Raw genomic sequence first — 24157 nt, forward strand, 5'->3', positions numbered from 1 at the left:
TTTAGGATGACATATAGTGTATAATAAATACCCTTGTTACTCGATATATGATGTAATGTGTGTACGTGACAAATGCTATTTCATATATGTCAGTAATCAATTCCTGAGTCAATCACATCACGAGCTTGATTCTTCGCTATTCCACCGCCACCAACTCTCATTGGTCTTCTGATGTAGAGATCACCACTCTTCTGTACCCTCATATCCTGTAAACTGTTTCACGTAGTTAATGGAGCCAAACTAATTGGAAAATATCATGAAAATGCACACACATAATGACATTTGCACAAATGTCTCTGGAGACCAGAGCTTCGAAAGCCAGGCTTTTCACATACACAAATAGATTTTTCTAATGCACATGCAGACTAACAACATTCACATTCATAAATAAGCCAAATTATTGAGGTCACAGCACTAATAAAGAACAAAGTGTCTCATTCACACACTGGCACACAGTTGAATTTAGAAGATAAGTTGGATGATACCAGTGCTTATAGTGAAATCATTTGCCAATATCCAATTCTAAGCATTGAACTCATCCAACCAAAACTATTTTGCTTATGCTGGAAACACCGTTAACTTCCTTTTTCTCTGAGGAATAACATTAATCACTTGAGATTTGCGTGTTCTAATTTTAGAAATATTTAGAAAAGAATAAAAAAGGCTTTGCATCCACTAAATTGTTAGTCAAACTAACTTACAAGTACTTGTTACTACTGGAATCTTAAGTCAGTGATGGTTGAAGGTACAATAAACGTGATAAGTTTTCCACTACCGGTATCTGCTGCTATATATATATATATATATATATATATATATATATATTGCTGATACCGATACCACTGGTATCAATACTGACATACTGATACCAGCTATAGTTCACCTTAGAAATAAGCCTTCAAACTAAGTCAAGGCGGATTACAAACTGACTCAAAGAGAAAAAGATAGAATTGTACCTGCTGCCACAAGCCTTCTTGGAAGGTTTGATAGTCTACCTATACACCTGTAGCTAAGATGCACTAGAGTTTCTCTAGCAGGCACACCAGGGCCAGAGCCTAGAGATTTTGAGTGGTCTGGCCATCCACAGACTGCAATGGAGGTCATAGTCATGCACAATACTTTTATTGATCTGATGTGATTTTTAGATTATCTGCTTTCATTTGACACTCAACTGCATTTACCAAGCTAAGAGGGTCTGAGGGTATGTTCCCCCAGGGAATTTTTTGAAAATAGATGCTCTGAAATGGCAATTGAAAGCTATTTTACCTGCAAAGCCTCTTTCCCCTTTTTGTTAACATCAAGGATATATCCTGGTAATTTTGCACTACAGTACCAATTAATTCAATTTCATATCTAATTTTACTTTCAAAATTTCAGTGAAAACTTAGTTCTTTGAGATACAGAAGCCATTGGTATTGTAATTGCTAACGCATGCATGACGTGCATGATCAATTAGCCCAATGCAGTGCATTGCAGATGACTCACTGGAACTTTAGAGTAATTTGAGGACAATTAACATAGATGTAATGGCTTAGAGTAAGTAGAACAGTGGCTATATTCATAGATATTATATCTATGCTATAGTTCTATACCGATTAGAGATGTAACAATACAGTGTGTAGACGTATCAATATATTTCCTCTGGTGCATCACGATACAGCGATATATTGCGTGATAGAAAATGGAGTCTAAGTCCTGCATGGGCTAGGAAATTGGGTATAAGCAAGAGTAAATATATTAGCAAGAGTTAATAATAGTGTAACTCTTGATATTAGTATAAAGTATTACCTTCACAGAGCACCCAAATTATCAGGCTAACAACACAGTCAGACCCATATAATTTCTGGTAAGGCTTCACTGCACATAAGTGACCCCAGTGATCAAGATAATAACCCAGGCCATCCAATAATCTAGCTTTGTCTGACACAAAAATGTTAATGAAGCAGTTTTTCATTTACTGCCAGGGAAGTCAAGCAGGGAACATATACACCTAAACACAGAAGGATACTGTCGTTTGTGTTTTATCTCCATCCTTGACAAGTGCTCCTCCATAATCTCATCACTCTTTTTGAGGATGTCTCCCACCATGTAATCCAGAAGTAAAGTAATCACATTCTGCAGTAATTAAAAAATAACAACAACATGTTACTGTGATACCCTCACTAAACTGAATGCTTGATAATTCAGACAACAAAAGTGACTGGTAAATTAAAGCATTTTACCATCATCTATGTTTTTTCAATTAAAGTAGCGTATATTGGATAAAACAATGGGTTCTGTAATCTGAATCCCATCCAAAAACAGCTTATAGCTGTAAAAAAAGTGCGCATCCAAGTAAAGCAGAGTTAACTGCGACAAAAAGTAATGATATCATAATGCGGCCATGTGCGAGGTGTGCAAGTTGTAAAATTAATATTAGCTAATCAGATAATACAATGTTATTGTTAAAGTGTTAATGAGAACTATGTGATGCTGCTAGTTTTTAAGTGTGTGAGCATCTTCATAAATGCCACATAAATTTAATTCTCAATAAAGCAATGTGTATAGATTCTCTGTTAGTAATAAATAGTTTGAGTTTGGCCACCTTTCCTTTGTTCGTAGCATTGCTGTATACAGGAAAGGCGGCCAAACTCAAACTATTTATTACTAACAGAGAATCTATACACACTGCTTTATTGAGAATTAAATTTATGTGGCATTTATGAAGATGCTCACACACTTAAAAACTAGCAGCATCACATAGTTCTCATTAACACTTTAACAATAACATTGTATTATCTGATTAGCTAATATTAATTTTACAACTTGCACACCTCGCACATGGCCGCATTATGATATCATTACTTTTTGTCGCAGTTAACTCTGCTTTACTTGGACGCGCACTTTTTTTACAGCTATAAGCTGTTTTTGGATGGGATTTCAATACTTTTTGTTAGAATAAGCAATGCACTGTTGATAACAGTAGGTGAGTTTCCATGGTTTTGACAGAAACCCCAGATTACAGTGACAGAATATTAAAATATAACTGTAATTTTAGTGGCCAGGGCCGCCCACATTGGGGGTAACTGGGGTATTTTGCCCCCTATCACAGCCCGAAAGGGGCCACTTGAATACCTGTTTAAAGAAAGATCGATATACTCTAATAGAGCAGTCAGGATCTAGACCCTTCCTTGCCCCTGGGCCCCTCTTTAACTTTTTCCAGGCCCTCTAATTTCTCTGGACGGCCCTGTTAGTGGCATGTAACTGCAGTCAACTAGTACCCATTTTAACCAGTAAACCCTTAACAACACTTTGCCTTTCATCTTGTACTGCATTGAAACGATCAAGATACTCTATTAGAGCAGTCACAAAACAGCTGTAACACAGCAATCAATATTTAGCATAGTTACAACTTCTGCTTAGCATTGGATTGTATAGTTTAAATTACTAGCTACTTACAGACTTTACAATATAAAAATATGGCACTTGTAGAAATGTGACTGTTCTATTAGAGTATCTCGTTCTACTTCAAGCATTGACTAATTCAAGTGAAGAAGCTACGCCCTTGCCAAGGGATCTTGTGAAATGAAAATGAGAATAGTAAAGAAAAGACAAGTATGTACAGAGACAATAGAGGGGCGCGTAATTATGTCCTGTTGTAAATAAACGCCTTTAAAATTTATATTACTACTAAATAAACGCACCAGAATAGGCTTGTGTGGCTGTTGTCTCCAAGGTTGTCTCATTACTTGTCTTTCCGTGTTGAAGGGATTTAGTCGCAATTGGTGAGTTTAACTATACATGTATTTGTTTTGTAAAACTTAATTGTAAAAAGGCGATTAGCACATATCATGATAAACATGTATTTGTCACAGTAGAGTCTCTCACGAAGTCACGATTATTACCAGACATTGGACCAGGGTAAAAAATTTACTGCTATATTTAGAGGTTGTAGCGTTTGTATATCTTAGTATCTTAATAAATAATCCCCCATGATCACTAATCACTAATAGTACAGTGAAAACTGGTCATTATTCAGGCCGTAGGGACAAAATTTTCTAACCTTGCCTTTTAAAGAGGTAGCTGCATTATGCGGCCTTAAAAAAAAAGATAAGAAGCATGCTGTTCTAACTGGCTATAGAGATGGATTTAGTGTATGACAGCGTATGAGACAGTGAGTGCTGGCAGCAAGGGGGCAGCCAATCTGTTAGAGCACCAAAAGCACTGCTTCAGACATAGGCAGTTGACTGTCAGCCCCAAGTGTAAAAAGTTTCACTATTGGTCCTGATGAAGAAAGTGATGAAGTCATTATCCATAGGATATATTTTTCAGAGTATCCATTTCAGTTCTACAATATAGTAGCCAAGCATAAGATGAACATAACACAGCATTCCAGTATAGTTTAGTGGTGACCACAACACTGCCTGAGTTAAACTGTGGTGAGATTTGAGACTACCAGAAGCCCTGGAATGTCTTCAACACATGAAATACCAAATATCTAATACCTGGCTTTCATCCACAGTGGACCTGTCTTGGTGGCCACTTGTACAGAAGGGAAACAGCTGCCACACAGTCTTGCGAGCGAAACAGCTAGTTGCCACACCCCTTAATTATCAATTTGTAAAATCTTTAGCAAAATTGTGTGTGCGAGCAAGTGCGATGTGGCAGTGCCGTGTATATGGTTGCTGCCTAGCAGTGACACATCACGAGTATTGAAGTCACAATGCGTTACTGCATCATCCATCTAAATACAATCTCTGAATGTGTCATTTTGTGTAGAGAGCAATCTTCCACAAGAAGTGACCTGCAGGTTTCAGTGTATATTGTTAACCATTAATATTGTGAACTATATGTACAGTGAAACCTCACTTAGTGGCCACCTCTTTAATAAGACCACCTCATTATATTGGCCACCTCTAGTAGGTCCCAAATATAGCTAAGCATTACTTATGACCTCATTAATAAGGCCACCTTGTTATTCAGGCCAAATTTTTTGGTCCCACAGCCTGCCATATTAATGAGGTTTCATTGTACTTATGTGAATTTTTATTTTTCGTAACTTTTCTTCAGGTTTACTGATGGGCACTATGAAGCATTGTTGACTGGTACGTGTATAATGTGGTGACTTGAAATGCTAAAACAGTACGTAGCATGTCTTGTATGTACATGTAATGTGTTGTAATGTGTCCACACATCCACACATCTTAGAAATAAATATAATTGTATTCTCTATAAATAGTCAGTTCCATTGTGCCACTGGGTCATAAGTTGGTTGAGTATGGATCATCCAGGGCACTTGAGTCACATTTTGTCCTGGCCAAGTGGATCTCATCCACTGACAGAATATACAGGATCAGATCACGTGTATAAATTACGGTGGAACTTGTTTATTGCCACCTTCACTCATTCAGCAGGTAACAGTGTATAAATTCTCAATTGGAATTGGCTTTTCAAGAGTGGTTGTCTTTCTATACTAGTGGCCATTAAGATAGGTTGTACTGATAGAGTGTACATACTAGAGATGCAACAATATCCTCCACTTAGTGTCGTTTGATAGTGATGCAATGGAGACTATGTATTATTGCATTTAAATACTATACTATTATATTGCAACTCTAGCACGTATTTATAACAGGAATGTTTGTTAACTGTTTAGACATACTGGAGCCACACCCACTCATCTGGATTCTACAAATGGAGTCATACCAACTTGTTGTCATCATACTTACTCGTTACTCCCATTGTGTTTGGATGAATATACATGCCGTCATGTGAGACTTGCTACCATGGCGGGCCACTGGAAAACATTTGCATAGCAGTTATATTACAGTCATTATTGTACAATTCTTACATTATTGTTGTGAAAAGTGTTTGGTATTCATGTGTCTCCTCTGTATGTTGTAATTATATGCGTAATTTTGTGTGGGGGTGCTATAAAATGCAATAATGCATGGTGACAATTGTATTAGGCGATTTTGCACACTTCCTTTTAAGCTAGCTACATGTGCTAATTACTCACAGCTTGTGTCAACAACTGGTAACCACAGTTGTACTCTTGTGTCATTCTTTAAGCCGCGCCCTTAGAGGACAAATTATGTGGGGGCGACTAATTTCAAAACGAATTAAGGATGGTATGCAGCACCATAGATTATATCTATGGACTATAATCTATGGCAGCACACTTCTTGGTGGCTATATGTACTGATTAACTACATAGAGCGCCAGTTCATCAATACCCAGTGACCGCAGTTGTGCTCTGCGTCATTCTTTAAATTCCGAGTAAAATTCTTAGAGAGCAAATGACGTGGGGGCGACTAAATTCAAATTTCAAACTAGCCATTCTCGAAAACAAATGTTTCAATCTGAACGAAACTTTCAGAACAGTTTAAAGACACATTGCCCTAGATGCCAAGCGAGTATTGCGGAAAACAACAATCTGGGATTTGTATTTGGCCTCTAGGTCGACTGAGGACGACTGAAACTTCGTTTGGTGCTGAAATCACGACTGTAGGGTAATCATGTATGGTGAAATCGATGATGTGAATCTTGAGGTGATTGAGTGAATACTGAAGCAATAACAGGGCGATGAATGTTCGGAATGCACAAAGGAACGCAAGGCATACACCTGCGGTTGCGTCTAACCGCATGCGATAAAAAAAAAAAAAAAAAAATGAAACTTCCCCTTTGATGTCGGCAACCTCGATCACGAAACAATCGGCATGGATTTGCTTCACTGCTTGTGTGGTAGTTACTAGTGACATGATGAGTTCAACTCCAGAGTTTCAGAGGGATAGCGTAAGTGACGGGTGGATTACAGGAAGGCCGAATTTGACAACGTTCGTTCTTGTAAAATCCTCACGTAGTGGTCGCGTCATTTATTGTCTGCGGCGCGCGTTTCTGCTTTACTGGCCGCGCGACTCACTACCGTGAGTCTTGATAAGTTCACAGACTTTTGAAAACTCCAGTACAGAGCGGCCCCCATTAGTAAGGATCCACCATGCATTCAGCACACAGATGTTGATAGTTGTCACAAAATTATGCTTATGACAAAAAATTAATCTGACAAACAAGCACGAATACTTCAGCAGTTAATCTGTGGTCATTTGTGCTTAATGGCATGACGTCAAAACCCTCAAAATGGAAGGACCACTTCACTACAATATCATTACCCACATACACACATACCTTCTCATTAGACTGGTGACCATTCCCACCTGTCGTAGAGCATTTGATAACAAAAGTTTTTTAACTGGCAATGTGAATGAACCACTCACCAACCCAATATCTTACTCCATAGTATCCTACTACTGGTATAGACAAGTAGAGTGGCTGAAAAAAGTACAACAAAACAAACATACAGCATATAAGTATTCAAATACAATGCACGCTTTGTGAATTTGTACAAACACACACTACTTCCATATATTGATTAAAGCACTGCTACATGTGTGTATGGAAAATATAGCATTCTTCAGCATTTTGACCCACCCATGCCAAGTACAAATAACATTCAATACTAAGTTAGCCAGCACAAACTATTAGTAAGTATTAGGGAATCTCCCCCATCCGAGTGGTAGAGTATGAATGTCGTAGATATTGATAATAGAGGATATGCATACCAAAAACATTCTAATAAGCACGTGATCTTTTGACGGTGAATGAAATGCGAATTGATTCATAGCGTGGCAGTATCAGCGATTCTTACAGAGCGGTGACTTCTTCTACCCAGGAGGTAGTATAGCTGGCGAGCGAAAGGCTTCCCGTAGCATTAGTGGTGAGTTATAGTCCTAGCGAAGTTATCAGCGTTTCTTACGGAGAGGTGATTTCTTCTATCTAGGAGGTAACACACCTGGCGAGAGAAAGCGTGCCTGTAGCATTAGTGGTGAGTTATAGTCTGAGCCGCATTAGCTACCCATACTTTTGTATGGGATTTTCACAAAATTTCGATAGTCGTTCACTGTCAAATTTTTTTGGAAAGCATCGCCGCACTACTGTAATTGATCATTTTTCTTTCGAATAATATAGCACGCATTTCCTCTATTTGATAACAATTATGGTATAGTGCAAGTGCTGGTCGTTATTTGAAACAATGGTGGTACTTTGGCTACTGATGACCAATGATGAAAGAACCCTACCATGCACGCACACATGCACATGCAAACATACTACACACACCCACACTCACACACTCACACACATACCAGCGTTCTCCAGTCTTGAAGTACAGAAGGTTTAGCATTACTACTTGAGTTTCTACACAATTGTCTCCCACCTAGCCGAACAGATCCTACAAAAGAATACCCACCAAAGTAATACATCAACATAACAAAGATAATTATACTACTGTTATGTACTTCTTTATGACCTTCTTTTGCAACAAGGAACAAGCACAGACGCTGGGTCCGTATAACAACAAACACCTGTGTCATTGCCTATGATGAATACTAGGGTCTTGATAGGTAAGGGAGGCATTGCTTGTCGGTATTGTAATGGCTGTGCCAGAGTCACTGACTATAAGCGTTCTTCCAGTTCTTTCAACATTGCAGACATGATTATTTATAAATGGAAACAAACACAGCAGACAAATGCCAGCAATGCTCAACACAATGTTAGTGCTTATGCTTATGTCTTATGCCACTACAACACTTGTAGTAGACCGTATTGTAACAAATAAAGGGGTACATTTGCTGCCAGGCCTGTTTCTAAAAGTCAAGAGAATCACAGAAAAACACAGACATGTAGCAAACTGCTTATCCATCAGGCTGGTCAAAGGCTACTGCAGACACTGGCTAGAGCTTCTGACTTGGGCAACAACACTGACATTCATGGTTATACGGAAACCAACCCATCAGTATAGAAGTAACATTGCTACATCTAGCACATGTATATACACAGTGGGTCTCCTACCATACGGCTTAATTTTTTTTACTAGCTTTGTTTATGAACCAGCTAGCTACCCTTTCCTTGTTTAACTTGCATTAATATTCATACATATGGCCAAGCTTGACTTTGATGAAGGACACTTCAATGTCGCTTCAACTTTTATAAGGGATCAAGTGACAGATATAGAAAGAGAACAAGGTAAAAGGGCTCATTGCTGTTTTCAAAAGGCTTAGTGTAATAATTTATTCTATCTGTTTCCCTTTCTATTAAATGAGGGAAATGTGTAACCTCATAAGTTAGGGTGATACTGTCAGGTGGTGCTTATGGGCTGTACAACAGGAAAATTCAAAAAGTGCCTTTAATGTAAGATCAGCAGACGTTTTGATATGTGATTTTCGTCAATATTAAAACCGATGAAGTGAACATTGTCAACTTTTTCTTCTGCCAAAGTTTCCTGTTGAATGGTACAACACTGTACGATCTATGTATGTGTCAGCCAGATGCAACACACATAAATATCAACCAGTAATCTGCTCTTTGCTGTACATTAACAAAACTATCTGTATCAGAGGTAGAAAAGGGTCCAGTTAGGCAATGGGGGCCTGATGCACAGTTTACACAAGCCACAATTAAGTGTTCACGTAAAACACATTAAATTAGAATAGAAGAACCGGCCCTAATGGCACGCCCATCCACCACACTTTAACTCTATGCTAAGATGTTCTAATAAAACGGTTCTGCTTCTACAGAGCTAAAAAAACAGAACCTACAGAACAAAAAATAGAAGAGAAGAGAAAGGGAACCTACTAGGGGTAAATCACATTAAAAATGACACTAGGTTACGCAACAAACAACAGAACTGTGTAGCCATAAACTTACTGGGTACATTACGAGTGTAGAGCTGCCATCCAAATCGAACAAAATTCATTTTTCACTCCCACGATGGCTGGGCCTTAACAAATAATTTCATAACACGCTTACCTATAAAATTTTCACCGTAGACTTGAGGTTTTAAAATACTCTAGTGAACGCGATGTATACGAGTGCGAAAAATGAGTGAAAAGACGCCAGAAGAACTTGAAAGGGAAGAGGTATGACATACGTTGTGTGCTGGCTATTAAATCTTGTAGAACTATATTACTTGTTCATGTCGTGGTCAGTGATTTCACTAGACCAAAACCATGAATTGTAATTTTTGCAATGAATTGATACATGCATTAGACTATGCTGCATATAGCGTAAAGAACAGAGCATTTGTATTATACGTCTTTTGACAAAAATTCTATAAGCAGTCAATGTACATACATACTGGAGAGCTTGATAAAAATACAGATGGTAATGTAAATAACATTCACTAATAAAGAAATAATAATAATATTCCTGCTGGTAGCCTTATATGTGCTATATGAGCTACCCCATTGTTGCATTAAAAGACAAAAGAGTGTTATGCAATGCAAACCAGCTTGGTAGTTTAAACTGCACATATGGGGCATGTCTATCCAACCATAGATCCAGGGTGTAAAGGATCTAGATATGATCCAACTGTACAATTGCCAATTCTCCATGCCTCATATAACAGGTGAGGTCCAGGTTGGACTTGCAGTTATGAGGGATGGCACAGCCCCTATAGAGCCTACTTCCCAGGAGGATTCACTACTCCTAGATTAGTGTTAGCCACATAAAAGACTTTGCTTTGTGCATATGAAAGTTAGAGTTTCTATTTAAGTGATAATACCGCATTATAATTTTGGAGTTGTGTAGTTGCCATTTCCCTTTCCTCCCAGCCTAGGCAAAATCAACTATTTGTATTGTACAGCATACATGTTGAGGATTTCAAGTGTAATAGTAGTTATATACTTGTACCCATAGTATTGATATCTACAATAAGGGGTGTTTGTTTTTACTCGCTTTTTTTTAGATCAGGCGGAGGCGTCTGCAACGTTTACAGGTGTTACAAGGAGGGAGTGGACAATCACCATCATCATGTCTTTCACCGTCATCAAGTCTTTCACCGTCTGCCCAATCTCCTTCCTCTATTTCAAGTGGTCAGTACTAGTCTCAGACCTTCTTTCACTAAAGAAAATATGGTCTAGAGTCAGTGGAATAGGCTGGGTGGAGTTTTTTTGTTGTTAAAGGTCTTCCCATTAAAAATATACATTGGTATTTGGTTGGCCAAAGGTTAAAGTTTTCTGTTATTTTCTAGCAGTCAGTGTGCTATATTGGTATTAGTCATTCTTTTGCTGTTCCAGGTGACAATACACCAGTCATTAGCTCACCACTTGGTAAAGAGCAGTCATCTACTACTGCAGTGAAGGTGAAGAAGACAGCTACTGCTGCTGCTGCTACTGCTACTGTACAGGAAGTTAAAGAGACAAAAGATGCAAAGAAACCAGTTGATAATGTTAATAGTATAATAGATGCCATTGAGAGAATGCTTTGTATAGATAAAAAAGTTAGTGACATGTTGCCTACTGTGCATGCATGCATAGTGTATATGTATGTATGTATGTATGTACGTACGTATGTATGTGTAGAGGCAGCATAGCCAGGTTGTTAGGGCATCTGCCTGGTGATCAAAAGGTCCCAGGTTTGATTCCTGGTTATGCCACTTTGGTGTTTCCTTGAGCAAGAAACTTTACTCACATTGCTCCAGTCTACCCAGCTGTTGGGGACCTGGTAGCCTAGTATCAACTGGGAAAGCAACCCACCCAGCTGTGTAACATCAATGGGTACCTACATAGGTACGTCTACGTAGGTACGTAACCATGTAGGTATGTACGTAGGTGGTATGTACTGTATGTACGTACCTACGTACGTATGTACCTATGTAGGTTGAGGTACGTAGTGTGAATGCAAAGCATTAGAGTACTTTACTTATAACTACATGCATTGTATGTGGATTAGAAATCAATTGCTTCATATTAATTTGTTGCTGCTTTATGTGATAATTGTTTATACACAGGGTCAAGAATTAGAGAGGCCGACTACTAATGCTGGTGGAAAGTCAGGTAGTGTACTATGTAGTGTGTATATAAATTATATGTGTGCAGTGTATATACACATATCACAATCACATTCTACATTTCATTCTTCTTTTATTCCTTTGTTTAAATTGTGAGTTTCAGCCATCACTGATGTTTAAAGTGTGTTTTAAATGTGTGCTAGTTTTTGAGAATAAATGGTGGTGAACTGGATTTATATAGGGCCTCCATTGCTGTCTACTTTTTTTTACGTTTAGCAGTTGTTTTGTACTGGAAGTAATTACCACTTAAATACTTATGTGTATGTCCTTCTAGACGCTGTTAATACTTACGATATAATGAACAAATATTTAATGGAGAGGTTGCTGTCAATGGGCAGCAGCAGCAGCAGCAGCAGTGGAGAAGAATACAAAATGGACACAGGTGTGTCACAGACTGTTGAGCCGTCATTGGAGGTGATGGACACCTCAGAACAGCTTGATAACACACAGTCACCAGACAATAGTTTAACTGGTACATCCCAGGACTATAATAACAATAGTACTACCTCATCAGTAAATGTGATGTTATCCTTCCTCATCAAATGTTACGAGAAGGCAAATAAAGAAGAGAAAATTATGATAAAGGTACCTAAATCTTTTGTATACCATACTGTAAGTCTGAATGAAATAAAGTGTATTTTGTAAGGGTGGTCAATATATCTGGAAAACTTAGTTCGTGATAAAAGAGTGGCCATGGGCAACAAAATTATTTGCAATTGCTTCAACCATATAATTTATTTGTAAAATAGTATTTCTGGATTTGCAATATACAGTATGCACAGTGAAGCCTGACCAAAAAATGGCTATTAACGAGGTAGAAAAGCACACTTGGTCTTAATAATGAGATCATGATGTATACCTTAGCTATGTTTAGGACCTGTGGTCACTAAAATGAGATGATCTCATTGAAGAGGTGGCCACTAAGCGAGGTTTCACTGTAAAATCATTCCTAGCTCTGAACAATGTGTATATAGCCCTGTATGTGCGTGTTAAGGAAATGGTCTAATGTAAAATAGCTGATATTTTGCTTAATGTAGCTACTTCATTTTTGTTCTTTGATTTTACATGGTTAGTGATTAGAAGCCTGACCTTACTTATTATTCCTTATGTCACTGTAATCTCTGCATATAGAGATGTGAAGGTACTGTAAATATATATGTTTGCTTTCTGTTGCTGTCCACAGAAGCAAGAGATGCATCGAAAAGATGTAATTGGACAATGTAAAGAATTGTGTACATCGTATAGTGTCTTAGCCATCAGTGGTATGTTGTCTGAAGGCTCTAATGTAGAAGAAAATAGGTACGTGTGTGTAGTGTGTGTGCGTGCGTGCGTGCGTGTGTGTGTGTGTGTGTGGTGTGTACATATGTGCAGTGTGTGCATGTAGTGCATATGCGTGCATGTGTGTGTACATACGTATATACCATACTGCCTTGAAGTATGAATGGCCAGGGCATTTATTTCTTTCAAGCAGTTTTTCATCTCAATCACTCAACTAGACTAGCAGCCACATAAGGCTGGCAGTTATTGTTGGGGCAAACCTGAGTGAGCCTCACACTAGCGAGCTGATGGTATGTACATCTCGTGTATGGACAATTACAAGAAAACACGGATAACTTACAAATGCTTCCATATAATGCGAACAATAACCAGCAAGATTTACTGACGTTCCGTATAAGGCTGGTACATACATTCATAACACGAACAATAACCAGCGTGATTTACTGACACTCTATATAAGGCTAGTACGTACGTTCATAACACAAACAATAACTGGCGTGATTTACTGACACTCCATATAAGGCCGGTACGTACATTTATGACACGAACAATAAGCGGCATGATTTACTGGCCTATTCCTTATTTTTCGTGCATCATCCAAATGGACGACACAGATGATAGAGCTGAATCACTTTGTAGGCGTCGCAGAGAGCTTAGCAGATTGCGAATAGAAAGAGAAACACCAGAAGAAGCAGAATTGAGAAGAGCATGCGGAACACAACAGACATAATAGACAAAAAGAATTGATGAATGCCACAACAAGTGAAGCTACAAGACAACAGCATGACAGGCGGATATTAATAATTAACTCAACAAAGATACAATTTAAACATTCAGCTGCTAAACATTAAACAGAGGAGTCAAGGTGAACCCCTGCCACTGAAGGCACGGTTCAGCAACGGTATAGTACTAGTGGAGCCTGACAGTCCTGCTACCCCAGATAGTCAAGATGGCAGAACAGAGTAAGGAGAATGAGATGACACAGCAGGAATGGGTCCAATGGCTACTGTAGTTTACAAGCATATTGTTACTTTGTTGTCTAAGCGTTCTGGCCGGGCAGTAGAACAGTTCACTGGCTGAGTGCAAGTTAACTTTTGCTCAGTCTAATAGGTCATCTTACTTACCATCATTTTTTGTTCTTTTTAGGACTCAGCAGTTGATCTAGTGTGTGCTGAGAATCACTTAGACTTGACTGATTAATTAATGTCTTGTTGTTTTGTAAAAATATTTGTTTGTGTTTGTGTCAAAAAAAAGGCAAGCACAGGTGAGATCAATTATCTACAGAACAACATCATTTTACAACAGCAATCATCCTCCATCTACAAAATACCAAAACACAACATAGCATACATACATATAGCTAACCTTCCATACACAAATACGATTGTATGTAACTCAACTCGCTCAGACTCGCCCCATGATGTTGTTAACATCTGTCTAGTATCTAATACTATAAGGCCTTCAAAGTATTTCTCAGAACCTAATTCATGCCTCTGTGTTGTATGTTTTCCTCAATATACCTCACAGCTTTATGTTTAAAAGTGTCGTTTACTGCACAGAATTGTTAGAAGCTATAACTGCACTTGAGACCTGGCACCCAATGTTTGTTTGTTGTAATTCTTAATGACTAAACAAGGCCAGGCATATACTGTGCAGGACCTACTGCAAGTCGAGACGTTATGGTATATGTACACACATATGCACATGCTTTTTCTTTTCTAGTTTAACTCTGCTTAATTTTATACTAAATGACTCATTACCTGTTGGATTCCTTCATGATATGGTACTCCACTGTCACCAAGAATCAAACACAGAGGTCTCCTTACTAGCTCGGGTATGTGACTGTGCGTATACATCCATACTTATGTCATACATGTGTGTGTACAGTCAGCGGTCACTGCTACCTGTATGAGTATGTAACATATTTTTATGCTACTGTAGAGATGGCCTTCTTCTCAAGTATATCTGTAGTTATATGCTAAATGAGTCATAAATCTCTTTAGTGGGATGCATATATACAGTCAGCCCTAGTGGGTATGTATGTAGTGTGTATGTAATGGTAGCAATTCTAGTACAGTGAAACCAGCCAGAATAGCACTGTACTACACTGAAATGTGTAAATGTTGCAACTGAAGCATTATGACATACAGGTTTAGTGAGCAGAAGTGACCAGTAACAAGAGTTAATAATTATTAGCTCTTGCTACTAGAGTGTGGGGTGAATTCAAAATACATTAAAGTGCTTGGCAGGGTTACATGTAGAATGCATTTAACTTTGTTCAATATGCATGCAACCACATTATATGCAAAGTTGCAAACTATTATGGTGCTAATGTGTTGTTTATTGTTTGTAGATATTTCAACCCTTGTTGTCGGGATTGAGAGAATCTGTGTCAAAAGTTTCCATTTTAGATGAAAAGTGTACCAAACCTCTCAGTGTCTTAACAGAATTGTGTGACATTCGACCACAAGGAAGTACACTAAGACCAATATGTATACTGGTAAGTTATGCTATGGTGGAGACTCCTTTCTGAAAATACTTTCAAATTAAAAACTAACGTCCATAATAAGGTGAAAAGTTTTTCCCAACAAATAGTCATGTAGTCAGTGGATACAGCCTGTAGGTGCTGTACACAGCCAGTAGTACAGCAGTGGAGTCCCTTATAGAGGACATCCAATAAATATTATGGGATTGCAGACACCCTGGATGCTTGATAATCTAGATAATTGGCCTTTGTGCCATCTGTGTAAGTGTGCACATGTGTACCACTGAAATCAGGACACCTTTCTAATAAGGATTCTCCATCCCAATCCTTCCAAATTGTATGTATGTATGTATGTATGTATGTATGTATGTATGTATGTATGTATGTATGTATGTATGTATGTATGTATGTAAGTACGTATGTGTATTTGTACGTATGTGTGTGTGCATGTGTATTATTATCTGCGGCTGTTAACAGTTTGCATTACATCTTCCCTTTCCAGTTGACATCAGGAAAAAATTGGGCACCAGATGTGGAAACTGGTCGGTCTTTCACACAGTCCTCATATCTTGGACCGTTCATGTCACTATCACCATTTGTAGAAGACAATGTATGTTAAGTTACTGGTGGTTCATTTATCTGCATGTTTGTACATACGTGTGTATGGATTGTGAGGATTACATATTTTAGCAGTTAAATACACTACATTGTATACACATGCTGGTTTTTTTTGGATCACAGAAAGAGTTGTCATCTCAGTATTCTGGTAATAAACTGGAGGAGATAATGGCTACTGGCGATGGTCTGCTGCGTGTCATGGACTCTGCTGGGGTTAGTTAATACTTTTTTGTTATTGTCAATTTGTTTGCTTGTCGAACCATACAACCTTGGAGCTGATCTTCAACCACTTTTAGTGTAATACACTATACACTAGATGCTGGGTTAGTTGACCTATAGCTACTGTAGCTGCAGAGTGACAGTGACTGTTCCATTAGGGTATTTTGATAGCAGTTGAGTAGGTGTGTGTGTTCTATTAGAGTGGCTTTAAATAAATGGACTGTTGAGCAACTTTTGATTGTCGGAGATTTAGGTTTTGACCACCAGGGTTGTATTGGTACTGGGAGAATCTCACTTGGGATCATTACATGGCATACCCCAAGGTAGAAAAGTTTACACACATGAATTGTATATGAAGTACAAAGTGTGTTTCTGGTCTTATTAGCTCTTAAAAGTTGACCAGGTTGTCATGCAGTTTTTTTCTTTTTTTCACTTTATATATATCCTACATGAAATTGTATAAACATAGAAACAAAACCAATCGTTTATAACATAAGAAATAGTTGCTTGCAAGATCAATAAATGTTTCATTAACAGTATATATAGATAACTATGCACTTCTGTCTAATGTTTGTGCAATTCCTTGTCCAGGTAGGTAATCACAAACACATGCTGTAGTTAACTTTTCACGGCCTAATATATCACAAGTGTGATGATCAATGTATGTTCTGATCACAGGAACTGTTACACACTCTCCTACACAGTATGCTGAAATGTCATGAATCACGCAAGGATGTGTTGGTGTTCCTGGAGAAAGCAATTGCATTGAATGCCAAAAGAAACAAACTACAAGTACGGCTCTGTGTAGTAACAAGCAGATGTATATATATACAACCATAGATATACTAAACTTTACAACGGGATTGGAAACGGAAGTAACTCACGTGACGTCTCTGTACAAATTCCCAATGTGACGTAACGAGCTCTGAAAAACATCCGTGTTTCGCTTGCGCTAGTTAGTGGCCATGGATACTATCCTTAGTTACGAGCACGATATTATTTCTAATGGCTTTATTTGCCAACTATTAGCAATTTGTCGGCTTTTAACTTGACGAATTGGTTAACCTAGCCTTGTATACAATAACAGGAATGCGTGTGCAACCACAAGAGGCTGTTGTTTGTAATAAACAAACCACCAGTATGTCAAGAGATAAGCGAATTATGTTATGGCCACACCGTCTCATTTTTGTAGACTTTTCACAGATTCTCTGTGTTGGGAAGCAGTTTAGATATTTTTGTTTTGAAATCTATATCAAGTGTGTAGTGTAATAGGCAACTTGGTTTTATTGTATCAGTTGTCATATTGTATAAAATTACTGCTTACCACTTTACACTTGTGGACTTTTAGTAGGCCCATGACCAACGCTAGATATCAATTTACCATACCATCAACTACTGCCACACTTGGGGGGTGTAAAGTGTGTGTTGGATTGCTCTGAAACCAAAACTATATAGCACGGGGATGAAAGGCAGAATCTTCTAATAGGACACAAAATTTTGAAGAAATCATCCAAGCCACACAATTAGACATCCATCAAAGAACACCAAATGACAGTGTACTGATGACCAACAAGCAAGAGCTCAAGATGGACTACCAAAATTAATTATATGTTTAAACAGTACGTGTAATTTCAAAAGAAGTGACATAAACACTTATAGCTACGTTGCACACGTAATTCATAATCAACATACACATATTACATTGTACAGTTAAAATATTCAAAGTGTATGGTTTCTTTGTTAGTTAGTGTGAGAGATTGTCGCTTAACACATTCTGGCTGTACTGGTGGGGCTACCTTTAGCCAACTCTGTAGCAATGGTGAATGGCTTGTGTAATTAATTAACTAAAGTCATACTGGGACCAATCAATCATGTTTATCCACTTTGTAGTATAATGCCACGTAAAGTACTAAAGCTTCCATACAGGCCTCCTGCAAATCTATGAAATAGAATGACCTGGACTGGGATTTGAAGAATGTGGCCTGGTGGACCAAGTGTTCTATTAGCTAGTTGCTGACACACTTGCAGTACAGTACAGTACAGTATGGTATGGAATACATCTAAAGTCTGTTCTTTCAAATATACGACTCAGTACAAGGTCACGGGTCGCTGAAATCAGTCACTAAACAAACCGGATAAATCACCAGCCAATATGTCACTGCCAAAAATTTGCCGAAATACGGCTCTTGCAAACTCTTCAAACTTTTGTTATTGTCCTGGGAGACTTAACTGCTTCATCCTGAAGTGAAGTTAGCGACAAACAGATAAACTACGGGCACACCTGCTCGCCATCATCGTCCTTAGCAACCACACTATGACATAAACCGAAACACGAATGTTATAGTGCACGAGTTCCATTTCCAATCCCAATGTGTATAGTATATCTATGATATAACTAAGGACAAAGTATTTCACTGTTTTAGTAGGTTCATGAAACTAATAGGTCCAGTGGTGAGTTTCTGCACTAAAAGCTTTATTTCATCCTTGTGTGCTAAAGTTTTAATTACCCAATTCTTAAAGCTTTGTAGTAAAAAAAAAACAACAACAACAACAGTGTATTGAGTATTGCTTAATCAATAAGAAAAGTGTTAAGTTATGTAGTGTACCCTCCTTTGTGTTGTGTTCTAGGCTGACATTAGACTGTCAAGCAGTGATGGATTTCTTTTGAACTTATTACATGTACTTCAACATTTGTGTGCTAAAGTTAAACCCAGCACGGTAAGTTTGTATGATGTGGTCCACAATACATTGCCTGTACAGTATATGGACAGTGACAAGTATATGTAAATGCAGCTGTATACATATTTGGTTGGTCCAGTATTGTCTCTGTGCAAGTTATAAATTCATTGCAGCATTTATGCTACTGAGAAGTGTTTTAAATGCCAAAGTATTTATGTGTGTGCCTCTTTATTAATTGTTGTCATGCTTCAGATAAACCCAACATACATATTTCATCCACAATCACGGATAGACGTCAAGAGTGAGGGACGGTTTTGTTGTACAGATAAAGAAATGCAGGATCTACTTTCTGAACTCAGTGAGTATGTTGTGTATGAGTGTTGCATACAAAGGTGGCCTAAAATTAAGTTGATGTGAAACCAAAGTCACCAAAGTTTGTCCATGTCAAACTATTCTGTTGCATCTGTTATGACCAAGAGTGCATCAAGTCGTATGGACAGGGCTACAAGATTTACTTGTCCGCAGGATTCAATGTAATCGTGATGTGATATAATGTATAGAATATTTGACTGGAAAAGAATTTGACTATCTGAAGAACGTTTAACTTTGGTGTTCTCTATCAGTAGTCAGTGGTAGACTCAGAGGGGGCATGTGCTCCTTACCCCTAAAGGAAAATTCCAAGATAAAGCTATTCTAATAGAATAATCAAATACTCTAATAGAACAGTCACCACACACAACACACAAAGAATAGTCTAAGTGTATTCTATTTACTACTAAAGTTTCCTAGTGGTCTAAGTGCACATGTTACCCATGTAATGGTGCTGCAAATGCAAGATTTTATATTGAGTAGTGACTGTCCTTTCATGTCTTGAATAGCTACATGGCACAGTTTACTTTTGGGTCTTAAACTGGCCACTCATGGAAATCTCTACTATCACCAATCCCTACAATTCATGCTTAATGAAGACCAATGAGAAACCTTAATTTATTACTACTACTGCTACTACAATTAGCTTGTACACATAGCTACTGTACAGTGTATAAAAAAATGGAATTAGAATGTATAAGGATCATATAGCTTTGGGGGGTTGGCTTGCAGACCCCCTGTTCATGTACTTACTACTCTCAATACTGTGGTGCACTCCTCCTTTCCAAACCCTGGGTCTGCCCCTGGTAGTGTGACTAACATTTAAGTGATAGTGAATTATTTATCCAGTAATTGTGTAGATTAATTCTGTTTGATTACACAGTATGTGTGTGTCTGTATGTCTGTGTGTCATTAAGTGTGCAACTTTAGATCTGATGCTCACCATTGTTCCTGCTGTGTCATGTAGATTCCAATAATAGCTTTAATACTGAACCAAAGTTTTCATCAGAATGTTTCTTCTTAACAATTCACACCCACCATGTTGTGCTTCAGCCGTGGCTATCAGCCTACAAACGACGATTTAAAGAAATCCGTCGAATAAAACGAGTAAGTTATTGTCTTCTTTTAAAGCTACAGATACAGCTGAGGCTTGTGTGTACTATATTTGTCTGTATAGAATTCAGTGCTTCTCTACTCATGAGTCATGACCTTGCTAAAATATTGTGTTGCTTCCTGTAACAGTTAACATTAAGTTAGAAGTTTTTAAAACTGTAATTAAGCTAAAATCTTTATCTTCCCTGGCCATCATATTTTTACCTAATGATCATTTTTATTTAGCCCAGCTTTTTTATGGGTGAAATATGTTACTTCAATCCATGTAGGTGTTAGATGAATTTCAAGCTGGACAGGAGTTCTTATTGGAGAAATTCCAAGACAGAGTTTTGCAAATTGAAAAGGAACAAGCTAACTGGACCAGTATATTACACAGTCGTTCCTTTCTTGGAAGTTGTATACAGTTTTTCAGCTTAGCTGCTGAATGGTTACTGACTCTGCTAGGAGCAGCTCAGTCCTTGTGAGTAACTGCTTGCTTCATTTTAATCACAATATACCCTAACTTATTGATCACCTGTTTTGTAAGAGACTACCTCCGTATAATGGTCATGTCGGATTAGAGCTAGGAGATAATTTAGATAAAAAAATTTTCTAGATACCTAAATCACCTATCATAAATAAGATAATGAATTTGCTTATCAAGATAATAGTAAATCTTTGTAATCCAACCAGTCAGATGGAAAAGGTGTCAAACTAGTTGAGGAAGAGATGAGTTAACAAGCACTGCTTGACTTCATATGAAGAACTGTGTTTACAAAACTGTCCTACAGGGGGGGGGGTGTATGATGTCACACCATTATTGAGATAATATTGATTATGGTTGTCGCTTATTGAGATATAGGTTTTTCTATTATCGCACGGCCTAGATCCCCAACGTAGCTATGGCACTTCATGATATCATTAACAGAACCACCTTTATATTACTCAATTCAGCCATGTAACATTCATACAGTAATTGTGTGTTGGTTTATATTCTAGTGAAGGCCCTATTTCACCCCCTAAACAATTTGGTTGTTTGCCAGAGTACTTTGCTGATGACATGGTGGAGTTTGTCATGTTCGTAGCAAAGTGAGGAAGTTGAAGTGACTTATCCAATACTATTATATTTGTGTTATATGTACACAGTACTCAGCCATCAATCTTGGAAGATGTCAAGTTCATACACTTTGCCACATTGTCCCTGATTCTCATCTGCAACAAGTCCTGCCTCACCAATCCTTATTTGACTGCCAAGCTAGTGGAGGTTAGACTTGTGTAATGGACACTTTCGGGCACTGAGGTTTTCTGTCTTTCAGAGTTATCCATGCTTGTGTATTTGGGGTCAAAGTTGTTTTTTTCTTGTAACTGCACGCATGCATGTGAAAACAAGTCTTTGTATGGAAGAGTTTTTCTATTGGGATATCTAAGCTCAAAAACTACAGCACGCATACATGCGTACAATGCAGTGCTGGCCCAACAACATTTTGTTTATCACTCAATGGTGGTGCCTTGTTGTAGGTGATATTCTTGGTGGTGCCCACCAGTCAGCAACAGGAACAATCACAACTATTCAATATGTTCACACAAAACCCTCATGCTCAGAATTTGGCAGCAGCTGTAATGAGAATATATGTTGGTGAGTGGGTTGAGTTTTAGTTATGTGTTGACACAACATGTACACACACACGCACACTGTATTTAACACATGCTGAGCATTAATATAATTTCTATCCATATCCCTTGTGTTCTGCTAGAGTGTGAGAACATGGGCGGATCTAATGAGTTTTATGACAAGTTCAGTGTGAGGTATCATGTGTCAGTGATCATAAGAAAGATCTGGTATCAACCTGCTCATAAGCAGTATATTATTCAAGAAAGCTTGTGAGTTCATTAGTACATGTATCTCTGTGTGTGTATTGTATGATGTTTGTGTGTGTTAATATTTGCATGGTTGGTAAAATGTATGTATGTGGTAATACATACATGGTTCTACATGGGTGCGTAGTTCAAATAGTTTGCCAAATGATGTATACAGGTAGTAGAACGTTATATAATGGAATGTTGTGTATTATGTGCGAGAGTGAATGTTGTATTAAGGTGATTAACTTCTTTTTCGTACTGCTGCTTAACACTGAAACTGATTTCTGGAAAGTAATAACCGTTACACTTGTGCTCATATTGTTTTATTGTAGAGAGAAAAGTGGGGACTGCGTTTTTGTAAGGTTCATCAATATGCTTATCAATGATGCTACCTTTCTACTGGATGAATCACTCGACACTCTGAAGGCTATCCACGACACACAGGTGGCCATGAAGGACACGGCTTCATGGAATGCACAACCACAGGTAAATATGTGATTCTTTAGGATCTGTTATGTCCTCAATGATGAGATGGTCTTAGTAATGAGGTCATGAAGTAGCTACACCTTAGTTATGTTTTTGGGGGCCCTTGAATGACATATCCAGTCCCTTCTTAACACTTGGACTAAATTCATACAGTAGGTACTGGACTTACTACCTAAGTGTTGTATAGTACTGTAGACCCTAAACCCCAATGGTCTCAGGCAGTGATAAAATTATTAAAGCCTACAGTTTGTATAGGGTCTACTGTACTTAACTACAGTCCTGTACCTCAGTTGAGGTGTTGTGTGTACCTGTAGCAACTACAACAGTCCAGACAACATCAGTTAGTGGAGGATGAGAGACAATGTCGTTCCTACATGACACTTGCTAATGAAACTGTCTCTGTGTTTCACTGTCTCACTAAGGAGATAAAGAATCCATTTTTAAGACCAGTAAGCTGTTGTTTTTTTAATCACACACAGTACGTGCCATTATTATGTAAATATTATGTGTTTTACTGTTTCCTTTATAAGAGGAGTCTTTTAAAAAATGGGAGTTAAATTTTGATTGGAAGAGAACCTGGAATGCCTTCCCCTTCCTCTTTACATTCCAGGGACCTAAATTTTCTCTGGAGATACTGTTTTTGCATTCAACCAAGTTTTTTTTTTAAATGATAAACATCTGACTCAGTACAGTACAGGCTTGTGGCCTTTAACAGGTCCCTAGTAGTATATGTAACTGGATACTGTAATATGTAAGTCTATCAGGGTGTGTTAACTAGATATGTATGGTGTCAGGTGAGTGACCTCTCTTCATTGTAGGAGCTCTCAGCAAGACTTGGGATTATGCTTAATTTTAATCTGAAGCAGCTGTGTGGACCAAAGTGCCGAGACCTCAAGGTACCACTTTCAAACAACACTACACACATACACACTACACATATACACACACACTATGTGTTAAATAATCACTGTACTTGTTACTAACACACATGCTGCTGTAGGTTGAAAATCCAGAAAAGTACGATTTCAACCCAAAGAAGTTGTTGAGCCAAATTGTTGACATATACCTTCATCTGGAGTGTGATGAATTTGCTCGTGCTATAGCTCTTGATGAGGTAAAATAGTCACCACTACATGCAGAAGTACCAATGGTTAATGGTATAGTGTACATTCCAGATTTGTGCATGA

General features: G+C 38.1%; 2 protein-coding genes and 1 long non-coding RNA gene across 4 annotated transcripts in view; 2 read left to right on the forward strand and 1 right to left on the reverse strand.

Moving 5' to 3' along the window:
- LOC136243622 (uncharacterized) lies at nucleotides 1-9901 on the reverse strand. Its single transcript, XM_066035167.1, has 6 exons — nucleotides 9742-9901; nucleotides 8181-8266; nucleotides 7254-7308; nucleotides 7165-7193; nucleotides 2009-2115; nucleotides 1-213 (listed from the first exon to the last, which is right to left on the reverse strand). Exons 1-6 carry the CDS (start codon nucleotides 9788-9790, stop codon nucleotides 90-92), a joined length of 450 nt encoding a protein of 149 aa, XP_065891239.1. The 5' UTR covers nucleotides 9791-9901; the 3' UTR covers nucleotides 1-89.
- Nucleotides 3664-5856, forward strand: LOC136243623 (uncharacterized). Of its 2 annotated transcripts, XR_010694931.1 has the most exons (3): nucleotides 3664-3764; nucleotides 5050-5121; nucleotides 5636-5856. It is a non-coding gene; the product is annotated as an uncharacterized lncRNA (long non-coding RNA). The 2 variants fall into 2 exon arrangements; XR_010694930.1 differs by lacking the exon at nucleotides 3664-3764 and having other exon boundaries at nucleotides 3772-5121.
- The window catches only part of LOC136243617 (ubiquitin conjugation factor E4 B-like), a 22743-nt gene continuing 8405 nt past the window's right edge, over nucleotides 9820-24157 (forward strand). Inside the window, exons 1-23 of the mRNA XM_066035162.1 lie at nucleotides 9820-9953; nucleotides 10781-10907; nucleotides 11112-11314; nucleotides 11825-11870; nucleotides 12159-12469; nucleotides 13068-13183; nucleotides 14885-14996; nucleotides 15516-15662; nucleotides 16150-16257; nucleotides 16389-16478; nucleotides 17163-17276; nucleotides 19113-19202; nucleotides 19416-19521; nucleotides 20500-20639; nucleotides 20915-21105; nucleotides 21624-21713; nucleotides 21771-21888; nucleotides 22143-22260; nucleotides 22379-22505; nucleotides 22817-22970; nucleotides 23285-23419; nucleotides 23789-23866; nucleotides 23971-24084. Coding sequence (XP_065891234.1) covers nucleotides 9915-9953; nucleotides 10781-10907; nucleotides 11112-11314; nucleotides 11825-11870; nucleotides 12159-12469; nucleotides 13068-13183; nucleotides 14885-14996; nucleotides 15516-15662; nucleotides 16150-16257; nucleotides 16389-16478; nucleotides 17163-17276; nucleotides 19113-19202; nucleotides 19416-19521; nucleotides 20500-20639; nucleotides 20915-21105; nucleotides 21624-21713; nucleotides 21771-21888; nucleotides 22143-22260; nucleotides 22379-22505; nucleotides 22817-22970; nucleotides 23285-23419; nucleotides 23789-23866; nucleotides 23971-24084 — 2874 coding nt within the window. The 5' untranslated portion in view covers nucleotides 9820-9914. The remainder of the gene's footprint in view (nucleotides 9954-10780; nucleotides 10908-11111; nucleotides 11315-11824; nucleotides 11871-12158; nucleotides 12470-13067; nucleotides 13184-14884; nucleotides 14997-15515; nucleotides 15663-16149; nucleotides 16258-16388; nucleotides 16479-17162; nucleotides 17277-19112; nucleotides 19203-19415; nucleotides 19522-20499; nucleotides 20640-20914; nucleotides 21106-21623; nucleotides 21714-21770; nucleotides 21889-22142; nucleotides 22261-22378; nucleotides 22506-22816; nucleotides 22971-23284; nucleotides 23420-23788; nucleotides 23867-23970; nucleotides 24085-24157) is intronic.

Source organism: Dysidea avara, chromosome 13 (assembly GCF_963678975.1).
Source record: "Dysidea avara chromosome 13, odDysAvar1.4, whole genome shotgun sequence".
NCBI lineage: Eukaryota > Metazoa > Porifera > Demospongiae > Dictyoceratida > Dysideidae > Dysidea > Dysidea avara.